The 18814-nt window shown below is 39.5% G+C and overlaps 1 protein-coding gene across 10 annotated transcripts in view; it reads left to right on the forward strand.

The window, feature by feature from the left end:
• Positions 1-18814, forward strand: part of SCUBE1 (signal peptide, CUB domain and EGF like domain containing 1) — a 305663-nt gene that overhangs the window by 179521 nt on the left and 107328 nt on the right. For 9 of the 10 annotated variants that reach the window (XM_048825384.2, XM_048825395.2, XM_048825406.2 and 6 more), the window contains one exon: positions 12243-12359. The exons of the other annotated variant lie outside the window; for it this stretch is intronic. In XM_048825384.2, coding sequence (XP_048681341.1) covers positions 12243-12359 — 117 coding nt within the window. The remainder of the gene's footprint in view (positions 1-12242; positions 12360-18814) is intronic. 10 annotated transcript variants of the gene reach the window in all.

The raw sequence follows: 18814 nt of genomic DNA on the forward strand, positions 1-18814 counted from the left end.
ATGTGATTACATGTTAGTATTGTTCTCTCCCTCATATTCTTCTTCTGATTGCTACAGGATTGGTACAAGGTGATTTGAATGAGAATAGTATAGTTTTGTGTTACTAGAAAATTCATATATCTTCAGAATTTAATCTCATAAAATAACTATTCGCCAATAGTCCTTTGAGTTTCCTCCTCCCCCTTATTTTCTTCCATCTCATCAGGGTTCATTCCAAATAGGAAAACTTTCTTCTAGGGTTCTGAGCATCTGCCTGTTTTGTAAAGGATCATAGTCAATGTACTTTTGCTTCTAGTTTCTATTGGACACGGCCAATATCCAGCAGTTTTTGGATTGGTAGGTGGATATGTTATGAGAAGAACAATTCTGGAGTATTAATAATAGGTAAGATGGAACTCTCCTATTCCTAACAAAATATAAATACTGCCCACTGCAAACAAGTGGCACAATGGCAGACATTACCAGCATTACCATGCCCAAATCCTCATCTGGCCCCATCTGGAGCAGCAGGCTGCTAGTGGTGTGTCCAGAGTGCGGCATATGTTTAGCAAAGGAGCCTTCCCCACTGTGTTCAGCAGAGGTGCTGGAGGAATATGGGGTACCTGCATAACCTGGTGGCTTTCCATCAGTGATGCCCACATAGTTGGATGTAGGATGAAAGTATCTCTGTCACAGGTTCTGCCCAAGCCAGGGATCCCAGGTTCTGAACAGCCCTGCAACCTATCAATCAGGGAACTGGCCGGTCAACCTCAGATCTGATAAGCCCGCTGGCCTGGACATTTTAAGGAACTCTCTGATTTACTATGTCTCTTCCAGCACCCTTCACAAGTGCACCACTAGTATTTGTTGTCACTAAAAGTTGTAGCCATTTTGACTTCACATTACGTGTCGGTCTTAATTAGTATTCTGCCCCTTGATAAGAAGGCTTGAGACAGCCTTTTTCCTCTGTCTGTAATTTTGAGAATTAATTTTAGTACTCTTGAAAATGAGGGACAAATAGCTGAGCAAGGCACACTACAGATAGGTACTCTGCCAGCCTATCCCACTATAACTCAGTTCATCACGACTATCATTCTTTCCTGTGGAGAGACTGTCCATTGACTGAACTTTATGAGAGTACAAATAGGGATTAAGATAAAACCACCAGACTTCTTCTCACTTGTAACCTTAACTATTATTTGATTCCAAGTATTAGCCTTCTACATCATATAAATTCCATTTCTAGTTGTCATCTTGTAGTTCTTCTCAACAGTTACATTAGTACCACACTATTTTACTTTGATAACCCTTTGTTAATGCAGATTAACTGTGAATTCTTAAGATTAGCCCATTCGAGAGGATTTGGTGCATATTGTGTCAAAAAACTCTGTTCATTATTTTTCATATCCACATAAAATTATGTGTGTGTGTGTTCATCTGTACATACACACAAAACCTCCAACCCCTTGACGTTCCACTTGAAGACCTAAAAACCAAATTCCTAAATTCAAATGTTACCCATTCACGTATTCCTTTCTCTGCCCACAAGTGCAGGCCTGCTGACTGGCTTCTGTTAAGTCAGCTCTGTCTGACATAAATCTACTAATTATTATGACAACAAATGCTCTCTGCATACTTTAAAATGCCTTTTAGTACTTCTGTATAAATTGCACAAGCATTTAGTTTCCTTTCAGATGTGGCTTTAATCTTCACTCATTTGGGAATAATTTGTCTCACAAACACACTAATGTTGGTCTGTGTTTTACACAAGCTAAGGTATAGACAGTTGGATTAAGAGTGAATGCCCATTTTTCTATGACTAGGACTGGTATACAGGTTGTACATGTGAACCTTTGCTCTGATAGACAACTGAATTTAAGACTATCACTCTGACCAGAAATTGTTGTACTCCGCCATCTGTATTGTACAAGTCTTGTACGAATTCTAGTGTGAGACAGGATTGGGCTCAGGACGTTATTAGCCAGATACTGGCCCATGCAATGGTAACTGGTGGTGCAGTGCTCATTAAGGGACCTTAAAGTGGCTCTAAATGAGCAGCTGAGAATTTCTTCTCCATGAAGGAATCCTTAAGCTGGAATAAAACTGGCTCTGTGTTAGCTCCTCTTGGCCCTCCTTGTGTAGGATATGTGTTGGGTGCAAGGCCAGAGTGCACTGCATTCTGGTGATCCTGTCATAAGTGCTGAAACTAGGGGTGCTGCCGCGCACCCTGGCTTGAAGTAGTAACAAACCAAATACATGGTTTTCGCCTTCAGTGCCCCCACTATAAAAATTGTTCCAGCGCTACTGGATCCTGTTGGGGTCATGGCTTTTGGGCCATTACAAGCTGGCTCAAGTTAGAGGCTGCTTTTTAGGCTGCTCTAACTTGCACTAAGGTCATTGTGGCCCTTGGCCAGCCTTAGGATGTAGATGAGGAAAACTGGCTTAGATCCACTATTGCCTCTCCCTCTCAGCTACACTGATCTCTGCTCTGGTTCAAAAGTCAGTATGTTGTACTGTATGTACATATACACACACACACACATCCAAGCCTATGCAGTTTAACCACGCAAAATTGGTTTGGAGTATTTAAGGAAAAGTTCTTCTTCTAAGGGAATCCTCATCCCCTGAAGTTCTCCTCTTCCATCCCTTTTCTGCCTCAGAATGAGGCACAACCCTGATCAGTGTCCTTGGACAGCAACAAGGCACACAGGGGCCTATTACATTTGGGACTTTTGTATGATCTTTTTTTTAAAAAAGTTGTGGAACAAATTGTCTTTTGGAAAGAAAAGTTACATGGGCTGTAAATGAATTGACCTTCAGTCTCTGGCATATATTATAATTAGGGATGGCTGAACCCACCTCGAAACAGTTTATACCCTTTTAATAAGGGTTCTTCTTACTTGTGGCAGCAGATCCTGTTGAGCTACACATTCCCCTCCTCTTGCACCTGGAACAGGTGGTTTCATTGAAGAGGTGGTCTGCCCCTTTTTCCTGCAGTGTCAGGTCTTCTCTACAGGAAAAGGCTTGGGAGGCTGCCTCCCATTCTCACCAGCTCAGATGTTCCTACCAATACCTCTGTTGGACTCATGTCATAAGGATGAAACCTACTGGGTTCTACAGAAATCAAGAGCCTGAGTCTACACCAAATTTATTGATTTGCTACTGATCTCAGTGGGAGCAGAATCTATAAAAAACTATAGAATGAATATATATATATTTCCAATTACAATGCGGAATTTAACAGAGAAATATTGCTCTGCTATAGAATTCTAAACATTAGTTCAAGAGTTCTATGGAAATGACATTCTCTATTAAGTTATGTTGTTTTTTAAGAATAATTTCTATGATAACCAACTTATTTTTTACACAAACCCTGCAGGTATTCATCCTTTTCTATAAGGGTTGATTTTTCTCTCCTTCAAGCAATATATTAGGCTATGGCCCTAAAAACCAGACACCAATTATAGCTGACATGGCATTTGTTGTATCTTTTGCATTATGAGGATCTCAGTCTTATGAGGTTTATATTGTTTGTTTCAGGTGATGTCTTTAGACAACAAAAGCAGTTGCAGGGCTTTAGAAAGCTAATCAATCACATTGCACTCATCAGCACTCCTCAAGTATCGCTTTGCAAAATTGTAGACATACCCAGAATTACTCCCGTAATGTACACATGTTGCTGCAAAGATCCCTCCTTTCACTATAAGAAACCACTTACAAAGTTGTAATAAGAGCTTTGGGGACTCATCCTTTCATCAGCATAATGGAAAATAATAATCCCCTTCCATTGGAGTTTTAGTCTTCTATATATATAATACAGTGCTGCTCCTTAAAATTTCCTCACAGGCTCAGAAAGACTGTGGGGGATACACACACTCTGTCAGTGATGCAAGTCCCTCTTTCAGTGATGCAAAATCACTAATGGTATTTGTGTATTGGAACAACCAACCACTACCATCAGCTTTTATCTACATAGGGACCATGTTGAGTGTATTAGGGGCTGTTTATTGGGAGGCAAATTTGGATGTATTTTAAAAAAAAGACATGTGAATGGAATGGTTCGTGTCCAGCTTGAAAGTTCTTTCCATAACGGAAGTTGTAAAGGTCAATGGGTGGGGAAGTTTTCTCTTCTGTTAATTCTGCTGTATTTTCAAAGCCTTTAATTTACTTCATCTCCTTTTTAGCTGATGCAATGAACTAATGAAAACAAATCCGTTTCACAGCAGTCCCATTCCCAACTGGACGTAGTCCTTAACTATTCCCTTCTTTGTTCCAGCTTCTTTTAGCTGCTCTTCATTGCACTATCACAATCCATTTTTAATATGTGATTATACCATGAAAAGTGACCGCACAAATTGGCTGCATCTGTGATGACTATGTCTTGAACATAGCCATCTATAGGTTATTCTTCACAGAATATTGCAATGTTCCAAAGTCAAGGGTCCAAATTCATCCTTAATGTAATTCCACTGACTTCAGTGCATTTACACCAGTGATGAACTTGTTTAGGTAGCTCACTGATAAAGCAAGTTGTCCTGGGTTGCCTGTGGGATCTCACTCCTGATTCATCTCTAAAAAATATGAAAAATCAGTACAAATTAGAATACACCGTGTACCATGGTGACGCAAAATGCACTCATTTCAGCTATAAAAGGGATGAACTTGTGTTAATAAAAGGGATGAACAATGTGTTAAGTCTTGTGGTCTATAGAAGTGAACTTTCTAACCTGTTTGGTATTTAGATGGACAAAAAGTGTTTCCTAGTGGGTGGAAAGGGTCTTCTGGGGTCTATTCCTAGCTCAATCACTCACTTGCTCTATGATTTTAGACCAGTCACTCATCCTCTCTGGATGAGATTTTTGAAAGTGCCTAAGGGAGCTAGGCATTCAACTCTCATTAACTTACAATGGAAGCTGGGTTCCTAACTTCCTTAGGCACCTTTGAAAATGCCATTCCTTGTGCTTTATGTTTTGAAAGGTAGGCTTTTAAAGGGAAGCTACTCTGTTCCATAATACTGTATATTATACTGGGGCTTGGAAGTGTAAAGGTCTTTTGATTGTAGAGCCACAAATTCCCAATGGATTGGCTCCCCTGGCTGTCAATTGACTCGGTTTCTGATGAAGATGTCCCTGATTTTTTTAGGTTCTGTGAGGCCCATCCCCTGTGGTTCTGATCTTTTCCTTAGCATGGGTGCTTAAACCAAGGAGTATAGCTGGGGTATAATTAGTTATTAGCAGTGCCTCAGTTTGCCAGAGCGGATGCTGACCATCCTTAACTATGTAAAAGTTTTTCCATTCTTCAGGGTATCACCTCTTCATATTGGATGGCTATTGGCAAGCCCTCTAATCACTAATATTCCCTTTTTGAGGAAAGTGACTAAGAAGACAACAGCTGTTCAATTCCAAGACTATTTGAACATGATATCCTTAGTAGGCCCCAGCCTTCATTTTCATTTGAGACTATCTTCATAAAGATCATGATCTTTTCTGGTTTTAATTTTAACTGGCCATTTGTTTTTTTTAATATGAGCCCTGGATTGTTGCACTAGCCATTATGAAACATTGGTGTTGTATCTAGAACAGGGTGCCAGTCTTTCCAGCCATATTTTGAAGATAATCAGAGGTGACAGACAATTGTGTGTCAGCAATAAGTTATTTGACATTCAACATCCCTTAAAGATCTGTTCTTTCCTTTCATGTTGCTCATTTTATATGAGACCTCTTTGTGAGATAATTTCTAAACACCATGTTCAATATCATCAGATCAGTATGCAAATGATACTCGGCTGGTCCTGCTCATTGGACTCTGCATATTCAGCCTCTGTTCTGAAGGAATGCTTGGATAATAGCATTGGGTGGGTGTATCGGAGCTCTCTTGTCTTAAATCCTGGAGAGAAAAGTTGTGCTGCTGTGTAGAAGTCGCTGGTGTGAGGAAGCTCACTCTTGCTTTGACTCCCTGCTCTTGAGGAGAATTCATGCACTGGTAGAGAGCTGGGGTTGGTCATGTTAAGAAAGTGGAGATTTTCAGTTTGTGAAATTCTTACATAAATAATAGTCCCTGATGACTTCACAACAGCTGAGTATGCCCTCTTGGACACCAGATGCAATTATAGTCATTCATTCCTTACACAGCTTCCCACAACACTTCTCTGTGTCTTGTATCTTGTTCAAAATACAACAGCACACTACTTTACAAGTCTGCAGAGCATGAGTATGTTACATCTACCCAGCATTATTTACACTGACTGCCTATACAATGGCAGATTGACTGTAAACTCACACTAACATTTTTTTTAAACCTGAACAGTAGAAGTCCTGGCTATATTCAACACCTTCTCCGTGAGGCTCTTCCTGACTGTTATCTACCCTCTGATACAGCCCTCTAGTAGGAGGTATGAGATCACACCTTTATTGTATGTATGGTGGAGCTCACTCCTCTTTGAAATCTGCCTCTATTCTTCTCCCCATACTTCTAATTTTTTTTTCAAAATTGCTTATTTTGTTTGGGATTTTTTAGACAGCTCATCAATGATCCCTTTGTTACCTTTCTACTTCATTCTTTTTTCCCCCTGATTGTACTGGATCTTTGTTAACTTTTTACCTGTTTAAAATTAATATGATCGTTTAAATTATCTTTTAGTTTATATGTATTAAACTGTATAGTATTCCAAATGGCTCGGCTGTTGGATTGAGGTGGGGGACATATAAGCAGGAGGATGTAGTAACTGGGTTCACAGCAGAAATTTTAAATCCAAACCATCAGTTTACATTAATTTTTCATAATTATATAAAAACATTTTGTGTTGGCTTGAGTTCACCTCTCTTTCACAATGATGGGAAGTAATGTTTCCATTTTATATAGGGGAAACTGAGGCACAGAAAGTTTCCATATAAGCACTACTTCAAGTGATTTTCCCACAGTCACATAGCAAGTCAGTGGCAAAGCTGGGAAAGAAACTAGGTCTCCATTCCCATGCTCCAGTCTCTGGAAAATTAGTGCTTCCTACTGTAAATCTGAGTTTTATCTTGACAGTCTTTGAATAGAAAGTTGAATAGGATGCCCTGTGGACTTAAACTGTGCTATTTAAAATTAACATGTTACCTACCGACATGTTTGATGGAGCTTTTCCCCTACTCGTGAGAAGGAAGTAATAGAAAATAAAATTAAACTTGGACGCTTTGGTCTCTATAGAGTACATGTGTACCTTCTTGCACAGTTCAGCTGTATATGGGTTCACAGTTCCTAAGTTTTTTGCCGAGTTTCAGTTCAAATGGATCCAAACTGCCAAAGTAAATAGCCAAAAATTCCAATTTTTGCCTGATTGTCAACAAAAAACATAAAATCAGTTCCAGTTACCTTGATTCTAGAGAAGAGATCTGGCCACAAAAATTGGATCCAGGCTTTGAACACACAAAATTTTGAGACATTCAGATCTTTGAATGGGCTCATAAAATAAGGAGCCACTTTCAAAAATTGAATTTGAATACGAGGTTGGGTTACATTTAAGGGTCCAAGAGGCTGAACTTCAAGGTTTTGGTTTAGGCCTTTACTTAAAACTAAATTCTCTGAAAGGTTCCCAAACCATGGTGAATGTGCCCAGAGGCTCAGGCTTTTAACAAAATCCAAAGCCCAAGTGAGCCTTGTCTGGTGTCGGTTTTGCTTTTAAAAGTTTCACAACTCTATTGCCACATCCTGGAGATTCTCCTTTAGCTCAAGAGCTTCAGGTTTTGGACATAAGGGACCTCTCTTTCAATCCTAAAAGGGTAGGCATCTCTCAGCCACTGAAAAGTCATTCATTAAACTGAAAGAATTGATCTGATACACATGGGACACCTCAAATAATATCTTGAGGACTGTTGATGGGCTACTACGGAATTTTCAGTATCATGCATCAGCTTTGTTCTTTTTAGAACATCATCTTGATTTGCAGGACCCATGTATCTTCCTTAACATAACTGGAGGTAACAATGTTTTAATAGAGCTAGACATATAATATGTATAATGATTTGTATTTTTAGAGTGCCTTCTATCTAAGAAAAAAGAAAAGGAGTACTTGTGGCACCTTAGAGACTAACCAATTTATTTGAGCATAAGCTTTTGTGAGCTACAGCTCACTTCATCGGATGCATACTGTGGAAAATACAGAAGATGTTTTTATACACACAAACCATGAAAAAATGGGTGTTTATCACTACAAAAGGTTTTCTCTCCCCCTACCCTACTCTCTTGCTGGTAATAGCTTATCTAAAGTGATCACTCTCCTTACAATGTGTATGATAATCAAGGTGGGCCATTTCCAGCACAAATCCAGGGGTGGGGGGGAGGAAAACCTGGATTTGTGCTGGAAATGGCCCACCTTGATTATCATACACACTGTAAGGAGAGTGATCACTTTAGATAAGCTATTACCAGCAGGAGAGTAGGGTTGGGGGAGAGAAAACCTTTTGTAGTGATAAACACCCATTTTTTCATGGTTTGTGTGTATAAAAACATCTTCTGTATTTTCCACAGTATGCATCCGATGAAGTGAGCTGTAGCTCACGAAAGCTTATGCTCAAATAAATTGGTTAGTCTCTAAGGTGCCACAAGTCCTCCTTTTCTTTTTGCGAATACAGACTAACACGGCTGTTACTCTGAATTCTATCTAAGGATTCCAGTGAGCCAATATCTGAGATCCTTTCCTTAAGCAGTAGGAGATTATCCTGAGTAAGGAATACACAATTTGCCCCATAGCACTTTATATACATAAACACCCTCATACTACCCTGTATGCTATTCTCCCTGGAGCACTAGATCTATCTGGGTTTTACCTGGGGAACTCAATAAAGGATTTATGTAGGGACATAGCTTTAAATTCACTGAAAAATCTTACACAGTCACTAAATAAGTATTATCTTCACCCAAAGAGAAATGCCCTAACTGTTTGCATTATATTTTCTCCAGGGGCAGACTACCCAAACACTGTTTGATTTTGGTGTTTCCTTTGCATTCTCACTAAAATGGGGGTGAGGCTCCCACTCCCACCCCCATAATAGAACAGAAGATACATCAGCATAACGTGAGCAAATCAAGTTTGAAACCCTAGCAAACGTTGAAGATAATGGCTGTGCTGAACTTGTCATGCACAGACACTAAAGGCTCATCTGATCAGTGCCATCTAATATACAGAACTCCAGAAGGATTCAAGGTGTAAAATTCTGATCCAGATTTTGGAATCCCCAGCCTAATCCTCTCTGTCTCATACCTCCGCATCTCCCCCCATCACCCACCTCCCCACACACACACCCCTTAAGAAATGCAGTGGCTTTGAATCCAGGGTTTTAGTTCTGCCTTTTATTTGGATCCAGATCTGAAGTTGGATTTCAGATCTAAAGTGTGAAGGTGTTTGGAACAGAACAGGTATGTTGCTGGTGCTGTCAGGTTTGTTAAATGTTATATGCATTCCTACACATTTCTATTCCATATAGCATTTAATGCAGCACACCACCACCCTGCTTTTCACATTCTCCTTAACTAATTTTTTTCTCCTGCCATCTTTTTTAAGGAGTCTCATCATTACAGCTCCCATTACCCCAGTTACTATAGGTATTGTCAGTCTCTCTGTTCTTACCCTGAGTCTTCATCCTATTAAAGTTTGCCATTTATTAAAGGCACAGTCAGCTCTGCTTTCAGAGACGTTGAAGGGCATTGTTCTTTTTGCTTCCTTTTACTAAATCTCTGTGAATATAAGAAAAGCTTGCATGATCCCTTCTATTTATACATCAAAATAACTCTTGTTCAGTGACTACCCCTTACCCTATAGATCCAGTCATCCATGCCAGAGGGGGAAAAAAGTTTGTTGTGTCTATTCATTTTCACTGGATGTCATCCAGAAAGCAGAAATATTGCTGCTTAAGTAATGCTCATCTGTTGTTGATGAACTGCAATGTGGGCTCTTCATATGCCATAGTTAATCTAACATAAGATTTACAATTCACTGCAGTGCCATGCCAAACATATGTCTTTAACACCTTTTCATGCTTTTTAACCTTAATTATTTGCCCTGACAAATCATTCTACTTTTTAAACTGCTGGGGCTCCCAAGAAATGATCTTAGGTGAAAAAGTTTTTTAAGTGACCTGATTTTTGTCCCTCATCCTGAGAATTAAAGTTACTTGATATTTCCTCCCTCTGAAATATATATAAAAATACCAACATTTAAACCTATAAAAGAATTCCCCCAGCCAAATAGGAAAATGATGATTGGAACTTACATGGCTTAAACAAGGCAAGTCCTGATCCTGCAAGTCCTTACTTGCATGAGTAACCTTTACTCATACAAGAAGTTCCTTTGAATTATTGACTACTTGTGAGTGAAAATTATGCTTGTGGATAAGAGATTACAGAATCAGCCTCATCTGTTGGAAGTTTTCTGTTAAAGATATATTGGTCTGTTCATAATGTGCTCTTGCTAGCAATTACAGATGTTTCCACACATAGCATTATTAATGTTGGCACATTACATACACATACACACACACACACACACATATGTGTATATATTTATATATATGTACATACAGTAATTTTATAAATTGTGCCATGCTATTAATGCATACCTCCCTGTCCCCCAGTCCCTGGTTTCATAACGCACATAAATGCCGGTAGCACATTCCAAAACTGACATAAAGGTTTGTGCCAATGAAAAGGAGTTAAATGATTTTTTTCTGATCTGAAGCAGTGATGGCCTTCCAGAGAGTCAATGAAGGTTCTTCCCAGGGGAAGCAGCAGCTGGTTCCATCCGAAGAACAGCTTTGAATGCTTGTCAATTAAAAGATAAAGTGTTTTATATTTTGTGTAAATTATTTTGAGGCACATAATATACTAAGGAGATTCAGCATGAGCATGTCCACTTTTCTGTTGCCAGACCCTGTCTGCAAAGTACAGTTGTAACACAAACTCCAAATAGGTAGCAATAGAAGTCAGTCAGTAAATCTGAGTACACTTTGACAAATCCTCTCTAGGGAAGGTCAGGATGAGGATGACCGAGATAAACAATGACAACCTTATTATTTTAAGTTTCATCTGAACTGAACTGGAGAAACTGAAAAATAAATTGGGTAAAAGACTGAAATATTTCCCTTGTGGTCTCAAAGTAATTGCAGACAGAGTAGCCAGCTACATATGGTTGTTGGTTATTTCTGTCTGCCATAAATACTTATCAAATAAATATACCATTCAGACCAACAAATAAAATTGGCATCCTTACATCCACTGTATTCTATGAATCATAGGAAAGACAATAATTTCTCTTGCCTTTTATCTATTTCAATAATACTTGCGGTTTGTGTGTATACACACATATATAGGTACCACTCCACACAAAAAACCCTTCAACTTCATTACCAAAAAAAACTTCATTACCATTCATTCATTTACATAATAGCTGCGGGCATTTTTTGTTTGTGTGTGTGATGAAGTTGAAGATTTTTTGTCATGGAGCGGTACCTAATAGCCATTGCCGGCTGCTGTAAAAGCTAAAAAGTATTGTAGCTTTCTTTTGCCTATGTTTGCCCAGCCACCATTCTACATACTACAAGCACTGGGAAATTTCAATGACACAGCTTGGAATGGGTTCAGTGACCTCAATTATGCCCTCCCACCCACTCCAAACTCCTTTCAATTTGCAAAAAGCTTTAAGTGGACAAAACCCAGATGCCTTTTGCTTGTAGTTCAGTAAGAACAGATTGGGCATGTAGATTCTTGTCAAAGTGATGTATGTAGTTCATTTTCCATTAACTCTTTCTTAACTAAGGATTTTAAATTCTCAATTCCAAGTCCAGCACTATGCCTTGCTTTCTATTGCTTTTTAAAGTTCATTAGACCATGAGACCTCTTTTTAATGAAACTTGAAAAGCCATGGCTAGAGACCCGCTGATATGAAACAGACTCAGTCCCTGGTTCTGTTTTAAAAGGCAATTGCATTTTTTTGTTTCTGAAGCTGACCTTTTCATTATTAAATAATTCATTCTATTGTCTAAGATGTTTCAAAAGGACTGACCAAATATAATCAATATAGACTTAATTTTTTGGATAGAAATAATTGCTTGTGAAAATGCTATCCAATTCAGCAAGTATGTGGGCCATGGATGATCTTAAGAGCTTTGCCTGAGTTAGCTTGCTTCAACTTAGATTGCTTTTATAACTTTTTAATATTACCCAGAACAGTGGATGGCCCCCAGAATGTTTTGTTACACTCTCTCGCTCTCTCTTTCATTCCGCAGAAACATGTGCTGTCAATAATGGAGGCTGTGATCGTACTTGCAAGGATACGGCAACAGGGGTACGTTGCAGTTGCCCAGTTGGATTTACCCTGCAGCCTGATGGGAAAACATGCAAAGGTCAGCTTCTGTTTGCTTTGCAATGCATCATTTGCCTTCAGCGGTATCAGTACTAGATGTAAATATTCAGATATATAATCAATGCACAGAATTAAGGCTATTACTGGTGTAGTAATTGCATTTGAATTTATTAGTTTTCTCCTTCCTCAGGAGTAATTTTGCATTATGCATTCTAATGATTTCTATGTTTGTTTGAGGCCAAGATTTTCAAAACTGGCCAGTTATTTTGGGGAGGCAACTTGAGAAACCCTAAAAAAGAAGCCTGATTTTCAGAGGGTGAGTACTTTTTGGAAATCAGGCCCCTTGAATATGTCCACCAGTTGAGGCTCCCAGAACTGCTAATTACTTGAAAACCTTGGTGAAACTATTTACCCACACAAACAATCATACGTTATCCCTTCCAAAGGAGAAATAGGGGAGAAGGATTTAGAATCAATAATCAAAGCTAAGTGATAGCTTCAGAGTATTGTGCCACACTAAGAAGCATATTAACAGACCGTCTCACTGCTCACTTCCTGCCAAAAACAATTAGCCAATTACGAGACAAAATTACATCATATCAATATATTTATACAAGGCCAAATACTGTAGGCCTTACTCAGCTTTCACTGCTCCAGTGGGAGTTTAATTTCATAGAATCATAGCAAGGTCTTCAGATTTGGAGCCTAATGAGTGTAATTAAAACACGGGGGAGGGGGGCGGGGAGGAGAAACATCTGATATTTCTATCAACATTTGTTCTTAGTTAAGGAGACAGGGGTTTACAGCTTTAATCCCTGGTACAGCAAACACAAATGTGCTTAATCCCACTCAATGGGACTACTCACATGAGTAGAGTTGCGTACGTTTTTGCAAGATCAGGGCCTACCTAAACCATTTTTCCACTTCAATACATATTTCTTTTGAACTCAACCACCAGACACTTGGTGATGGATATATAGTACGACACTACCTATAATGGTGTCACAAAGAGTATTTTGTTGTCACTCAGTGATTTAGCATAAATTGACCTACCTCACCGAGTAGCTGTTTAGATTATTTTTTTCTTAGAAGCAGCCAGGAATGTCAGAAAATCTCCAATCCAGACCTTGATGTTACTTAAAATAGTAATACCCACAAAAATAAACATAAAACCTGTGGTTTCCCCTTGCTCCAACTTGAAAACTCCCACTGCTTGGGCATGATCCTGTTAGTATTTACAGAAATAACAGTCCATTTGCATGTTTATTGGAAAATCAAACATTTAAACTGCCATTGCACACAATGTTAATAGTTAAGGGTGAGCACACATCAAAAATCAGTCATTTCAGTTCAAACCACATAAAAATAAATGTTCATTTGTGCAGGCAGCATAGCTCAAGCCATAGAAGTTCAGTAACAGTGATTCCACGGAGTGCTGAAAAAGGAGACATTTTAATATTGTAACATACACCTACACTTGATCGTAATGTTTATTACTTGAAACTACATCATGTAAAATAAAATGAATTCTAAATTTAGCTGGCTTCCAATTTGAGGTTGTCCCACTGGGCTAAAATGAAATAATATTTATATAATCAACTCTATAATTTGCATGATAAACAAAATGAAATATCCAATTGATTCTCAAGCCTAGGGTCAGAGATCTGAACTGTTTCACAGTATTTTTATGGGGAGAACATGTAAGAAAGAGAATCTGTGTTATTTATGGTGTTGCCGATTTTTTATTTTATTTTTTAAATAAACAGCTACTGGGAATTCACTTTTATGGTTAATAAGATCCATCAAGTCATTTTTAACCATTCTGTGAACTTTAGAAAAATGCTTTACCTTTGATTTAACCACGTTGAATGTTTGCCTAATGTAGTATATTGCAGACATTTAGGGCTTGATTCTGCATCAGTGAAGTTAATGGAAGCTTTGTCGTTAACTTACGTAGACACAGGATCAGCTCCTTTAAAATGAGCCAATTGGGCTGCTTTTGTAGTTAACCACAGGCAACCCTATACACGAGTAAATCAGAACTGCATTCTAGGATTTATAGCTTCAGCATGTGAAAGAGAACATTTCCTCTGTCCCAACTGCCTCCTTCAGAGGTAATGACACTGCTGCCTTCCAGGATCCTCTTGCTAGTAGAGAGAGCCTTAAAAAAGGTGAACTACATTTTTCAGTTGTTGAGTTTCTGCAGCAATGGGATGTTTTGATTTGATTTTTTTTTCCCTGGCATTTTCAGGGGTTGAGTATTCTTTCTATTGAGGTGTGTAGTGGCTGAGTCACAAGAATGATGCACCCCCTCAAAGAAAGAAAGTCTTTCAAATACACACACACAAGTTTTCTCCTTTCCTCTTTTTGTTTGACTCATCTTGAGTTCATTGCTCTTTCCAAAGAGGTTTGATTGGGTCAAGTATTTCTTAAACATGCAGTTCAATATGCCATGAGTCTGCAGTAAGTACATATGTATGGTAAGACCCTTTTACAGCATCTGCAGGAACCACACAATTATCATATGCTGTCCCTACTGGGACAGGGTCTCCAACAACAACAAACATCATAGCATCCACAAATTAGGTTTTTCATAGAAACATTATTTTGAGAGGGTGATATTTCCAAATATTGAAGGAAAAGATACAACAGTATCTGTTGAGAGAGCAAAGTAGGGGTGTAAGTAGCAAACTAGCCATCTTGAAAGGTTTCTCAGTGCTCCATTGCGTCAACTAGGGATAAGCAAGCCACTCCAGGGCCTCGTTCCAACCTTCTCCTATTCCTAGAGTTAACTGTGATTAGACCTGATTGGGAATTCATCAACAAAACTTTTTTGTCAGCATATGCCAATTCATCAAAACCAAAACTTCACGGAAACTTACCAGTTTCAACAGTCCGGAAAGGAATTTCTGGTTCAAATGAAAACAAGAGGCCCACCCCAGAATAGCCAACAGAGCAGTAGATGGGGCACTCACCTAGGTCTCCCACATCCTAACCACCTGGCTGTAGAATCAGTCTCCTTCTCTCTGGCCCAATGAATGTTTACCTATTTATACAAAATGGAACAGCTCCAACAGGAGGGAAGGGAGTCAGCCTGACTTAGAGCCTAGTAGTTTGGAGCTCTGCCTGATTGAGAGCAGGGACTTGAACCTGGGTTCTGCCACATCCCAGGTGAGTGGCCTAACTACTAGGCCATTGGCTAGTCTAGTCTATAGCTGTTTCTCTCATGGGTTTGTTTTTGTTTTGTTGTGAGACTTTTAAAAAGGTATCATTTTTGTACCAATGAAGAAAAAAAACAAATTTTGACACTCCAAAATTTTTCATTAAACAAAATTCATGTTTTCCAGCCAGCCCTAAATGTGAATTTGTCTTTAAGGTTCTGAAATGTTTGGAAAATGTATGAGAGACCGAGAGAGAGAGTGCATCTGGGTTTGGAGCATGAGAGTCCCAGGAGTGAGCATTTTCATGTGCTATTTCCAGCCTTAAACCAGAAGAAGCAGTGCCGGAAATCGCACAAGAAGGCATGTTCTCATGAGATTTTCAGCCTGCTTTTGCGTCTCTAATGGTAGTTATACAGTCTGACAGAACATAGTTGCTGAGATTAAAGACGTTTGGATAAGTTTGAGTGGGCTTCAGAGAAGCATCTGAATTTTGGAGTATTCACCCAAACTGTGAACTCTTTGAGGTTCACTCATCACTAGTTAGGAAGTAGCCAAATTTGGTTCATCTCTAGATAGTCCTTTAACAGATTTCCTGTTAAAGCACAAGTTTTTTGAAACTTCAGAATACTGGTATCTTATTTAAAGCCAGTGTAATTCTTCTTATTTATTATTGTTAATTCCTGAGGTCAGACTGTGTAATCTAATGGTTCCTTCCCACCTTAAAAATGATGTGTGTACAGTGCTGAAACTTTCATACATACGTCATTTACAGCCCTGTAAAGTGGCAGTGTAGACAAGGCCTAAGTATTGCTCTCTGCCAGGCACTAGGAAAGCAAAGATGCTGCGCCATCTGGGTTTGATGGAAAAGAGGCATAGAACTGGGTGTGCCATGTGTATCTTGATAGAACTGCAGCCCAAATTGTTTTATTATTTTCCTCAGCATGACATATAGGAGGAGGGTCAATCAAAATCAGCCTGGCAGAACGTGCACGAGAACTGTCTCTGGACAGATAAGCAATTGATCAAAATCACATTCTCTGATCTCTTGGGGCCAAATCCTGTTCCCATTGAAATCAAAAGAAGTTTTGCTATTGAGTAAAATGGGAACAGGCTTTGACATTTGGAGAGGAAAAAACAAAACTACTCAAGCAAGAGCTATGTTGCTTATACCACAGGTATCAAAGGCCGCTGACTCATATGAGAAAGTCAGTAGACATCTGATTGTTGTCCATTGCAAGGGAGAAATCAGCAATCAATGAGGCTAGAAGAGTCTTTTTATTCCACAATAAGATCAGAGAAGAGCAAGAAAAATTATCTGGAGCTGGAAGGACTGATTTATTAAAAAAAAAGAAAAAAAGATTACAAGGCCTAACTGTGTATAGCTTGGCTAAGCAACAGCTCAGAGGGGGTTGTGGGCCTTCAGAATCATGTGGCTGGATGTGGAAGCTAAGAAAGGCGACAAATTATTTCAGGTGATTCAGCAGAGTTAATCCAAAAGTAGAGACTGAAATAAAGCAAAGGAAAATTTAGACCAAATACTGTATTAGGAATAACTTCTAAGTGTGAGATACATAATAATGTGGAATACTCTCCAGAGAAGTGGTGAAAGCGCTGGTACATGGAATATACACAATTAGACTGGAGGCAACATTACATAATTTACTGTAAGAAAAGATCTGCATTGGCCCCTGGGGGAAGGACTGGATAGCATGAAAATTTTTTTCCATCCATGACTTCTATTATTATGCAGTCTTATGCCCCTACGAATATTTGTTGTGCAGTCCCATTGTGGAATAAGAATAATGTTGATGTCTGTGGTGCATAGAGAGTGAGTCCAGGACCATGCTGAGAGTAGTCAGGACCCAGATTCACCAAAATTTTACTCTCCCTCTGAAAAATATCAGCTCCCACCCAGGTGTCTTCTCATCTGGGTCTCTCTTACAAAACCTCCCCTCAAGGTTCCCTTTGCCTTTTGCTATTCACCTCCGAGTACCACTTTTATTAAGACAAAAACCTCATGTATCCTCCCCAGCTTAGTGCAGAATCCCTGTCAGACTGAGAAATCTCCATACCCTCAATATCCCCACTAGTGCCATTTCACCATGTTAGCAGTTTCTCCTGGGTTTTGGTGATGCACAGTCCCCCTTCTACTTTGATCGGGTCACCCAGGGCCCAGCTTGGTGCTGGTTCTGCCTTATATGCAGGGTGCTTGGTGGCATCTCATTGGCCATTATGCTGTGAACATCCCAGACCACATCCTATAATGCTTAACATGGTAACTTACCAAATTCAAAAGCAGAGGCTGCAGAAAGGATGGTCTGGGAATCAAGTGATGCAGTGGCTACTCTTCTTGTACCCTAGTACCTGCCACCTCTTTTCACCTTGGCTATTGGCCCCCCATGTGGTAGGTATTGACAGCCAATTGGTCCCTGGCTCTACAATTTGTTGGCTTCTGAGAGCCTTTCCCCCACTGGATGCCCATTCCACAGATCTTCCCCAAGTGACATATATAAAGAGATTATAAATAATAAATGTTTAGCATTTTAATCACATTATGTATAACATGTATAGCTGACAAAACAGGAGACACATTTACTAGAAGCTGTTGGGGAGCAGGGAGAGAAAAGTCAAAATAGATTGATTTGTAAGGTCCCACCATCTCAGTGGGGAAAATATAGGGCTTAATTGTATTTGGGCAGGTACAGAGTGGATGGAGGGAGAAAAGGTGGGAAGGAGGTTTTCTGACTAACTCATACACTGAAGAAGGGCCAGGAGCAACTGCTGTCACTGCATTTGGTGGATTACAGAGTCTTCCCCCGTGTGTGCCCCTGGGAACATAAATTGGAAGAAGGGGAAGGGCCACAGGCCCACTCTGCACTGGTTGGACACTATGAGGGATGAAGCAGTCTGTACAGTCCTATAGCATGGACAACTGGTATGCTCCAGCTGGGCACCAGAAAATTAACAAAGGAATTGTGCGCTCTGAAATTCCCGCTGGATTAGTGCAAGTCCTCACTGCCCCCTAAACAGACCAATGCCTTAAACACACAGTATGACCCAGAGACTGCTGCACTGTGAGCTGTTGGACTAACATGGCAGGGAAAAAAGCTTTTTAAACTTGCTTAAGAGAAATAGATTGTAAGGGTTTTGGAGCACAGGCCATGTCCCATCTATGTTCTGTAAAGTGCCAAGTAACTGTACGACATTCCATAGCTACTTTCTAATAGTAATTACATTTATTACAGCGTGTAAATGATTTCCTGCTACCTTGAATTCATAGACAGACTGATCGTCAGAGGGCAGATTCTCCGCTGGTAAAAATTGTCATTGACTT

Source organism: Caretta caretta, chromosome 1 (genome assembly GCF_965140235.1).
Source record: "Caretta caretta isolate rCarCar2 chromosome 1, rCarCar1.hap1, whole genome shotgun sequence".
NCBI lineage: Eukaryota > Metazoa > Chordata > Testudines > Cheloniidae > Caretta > Caretta caretta.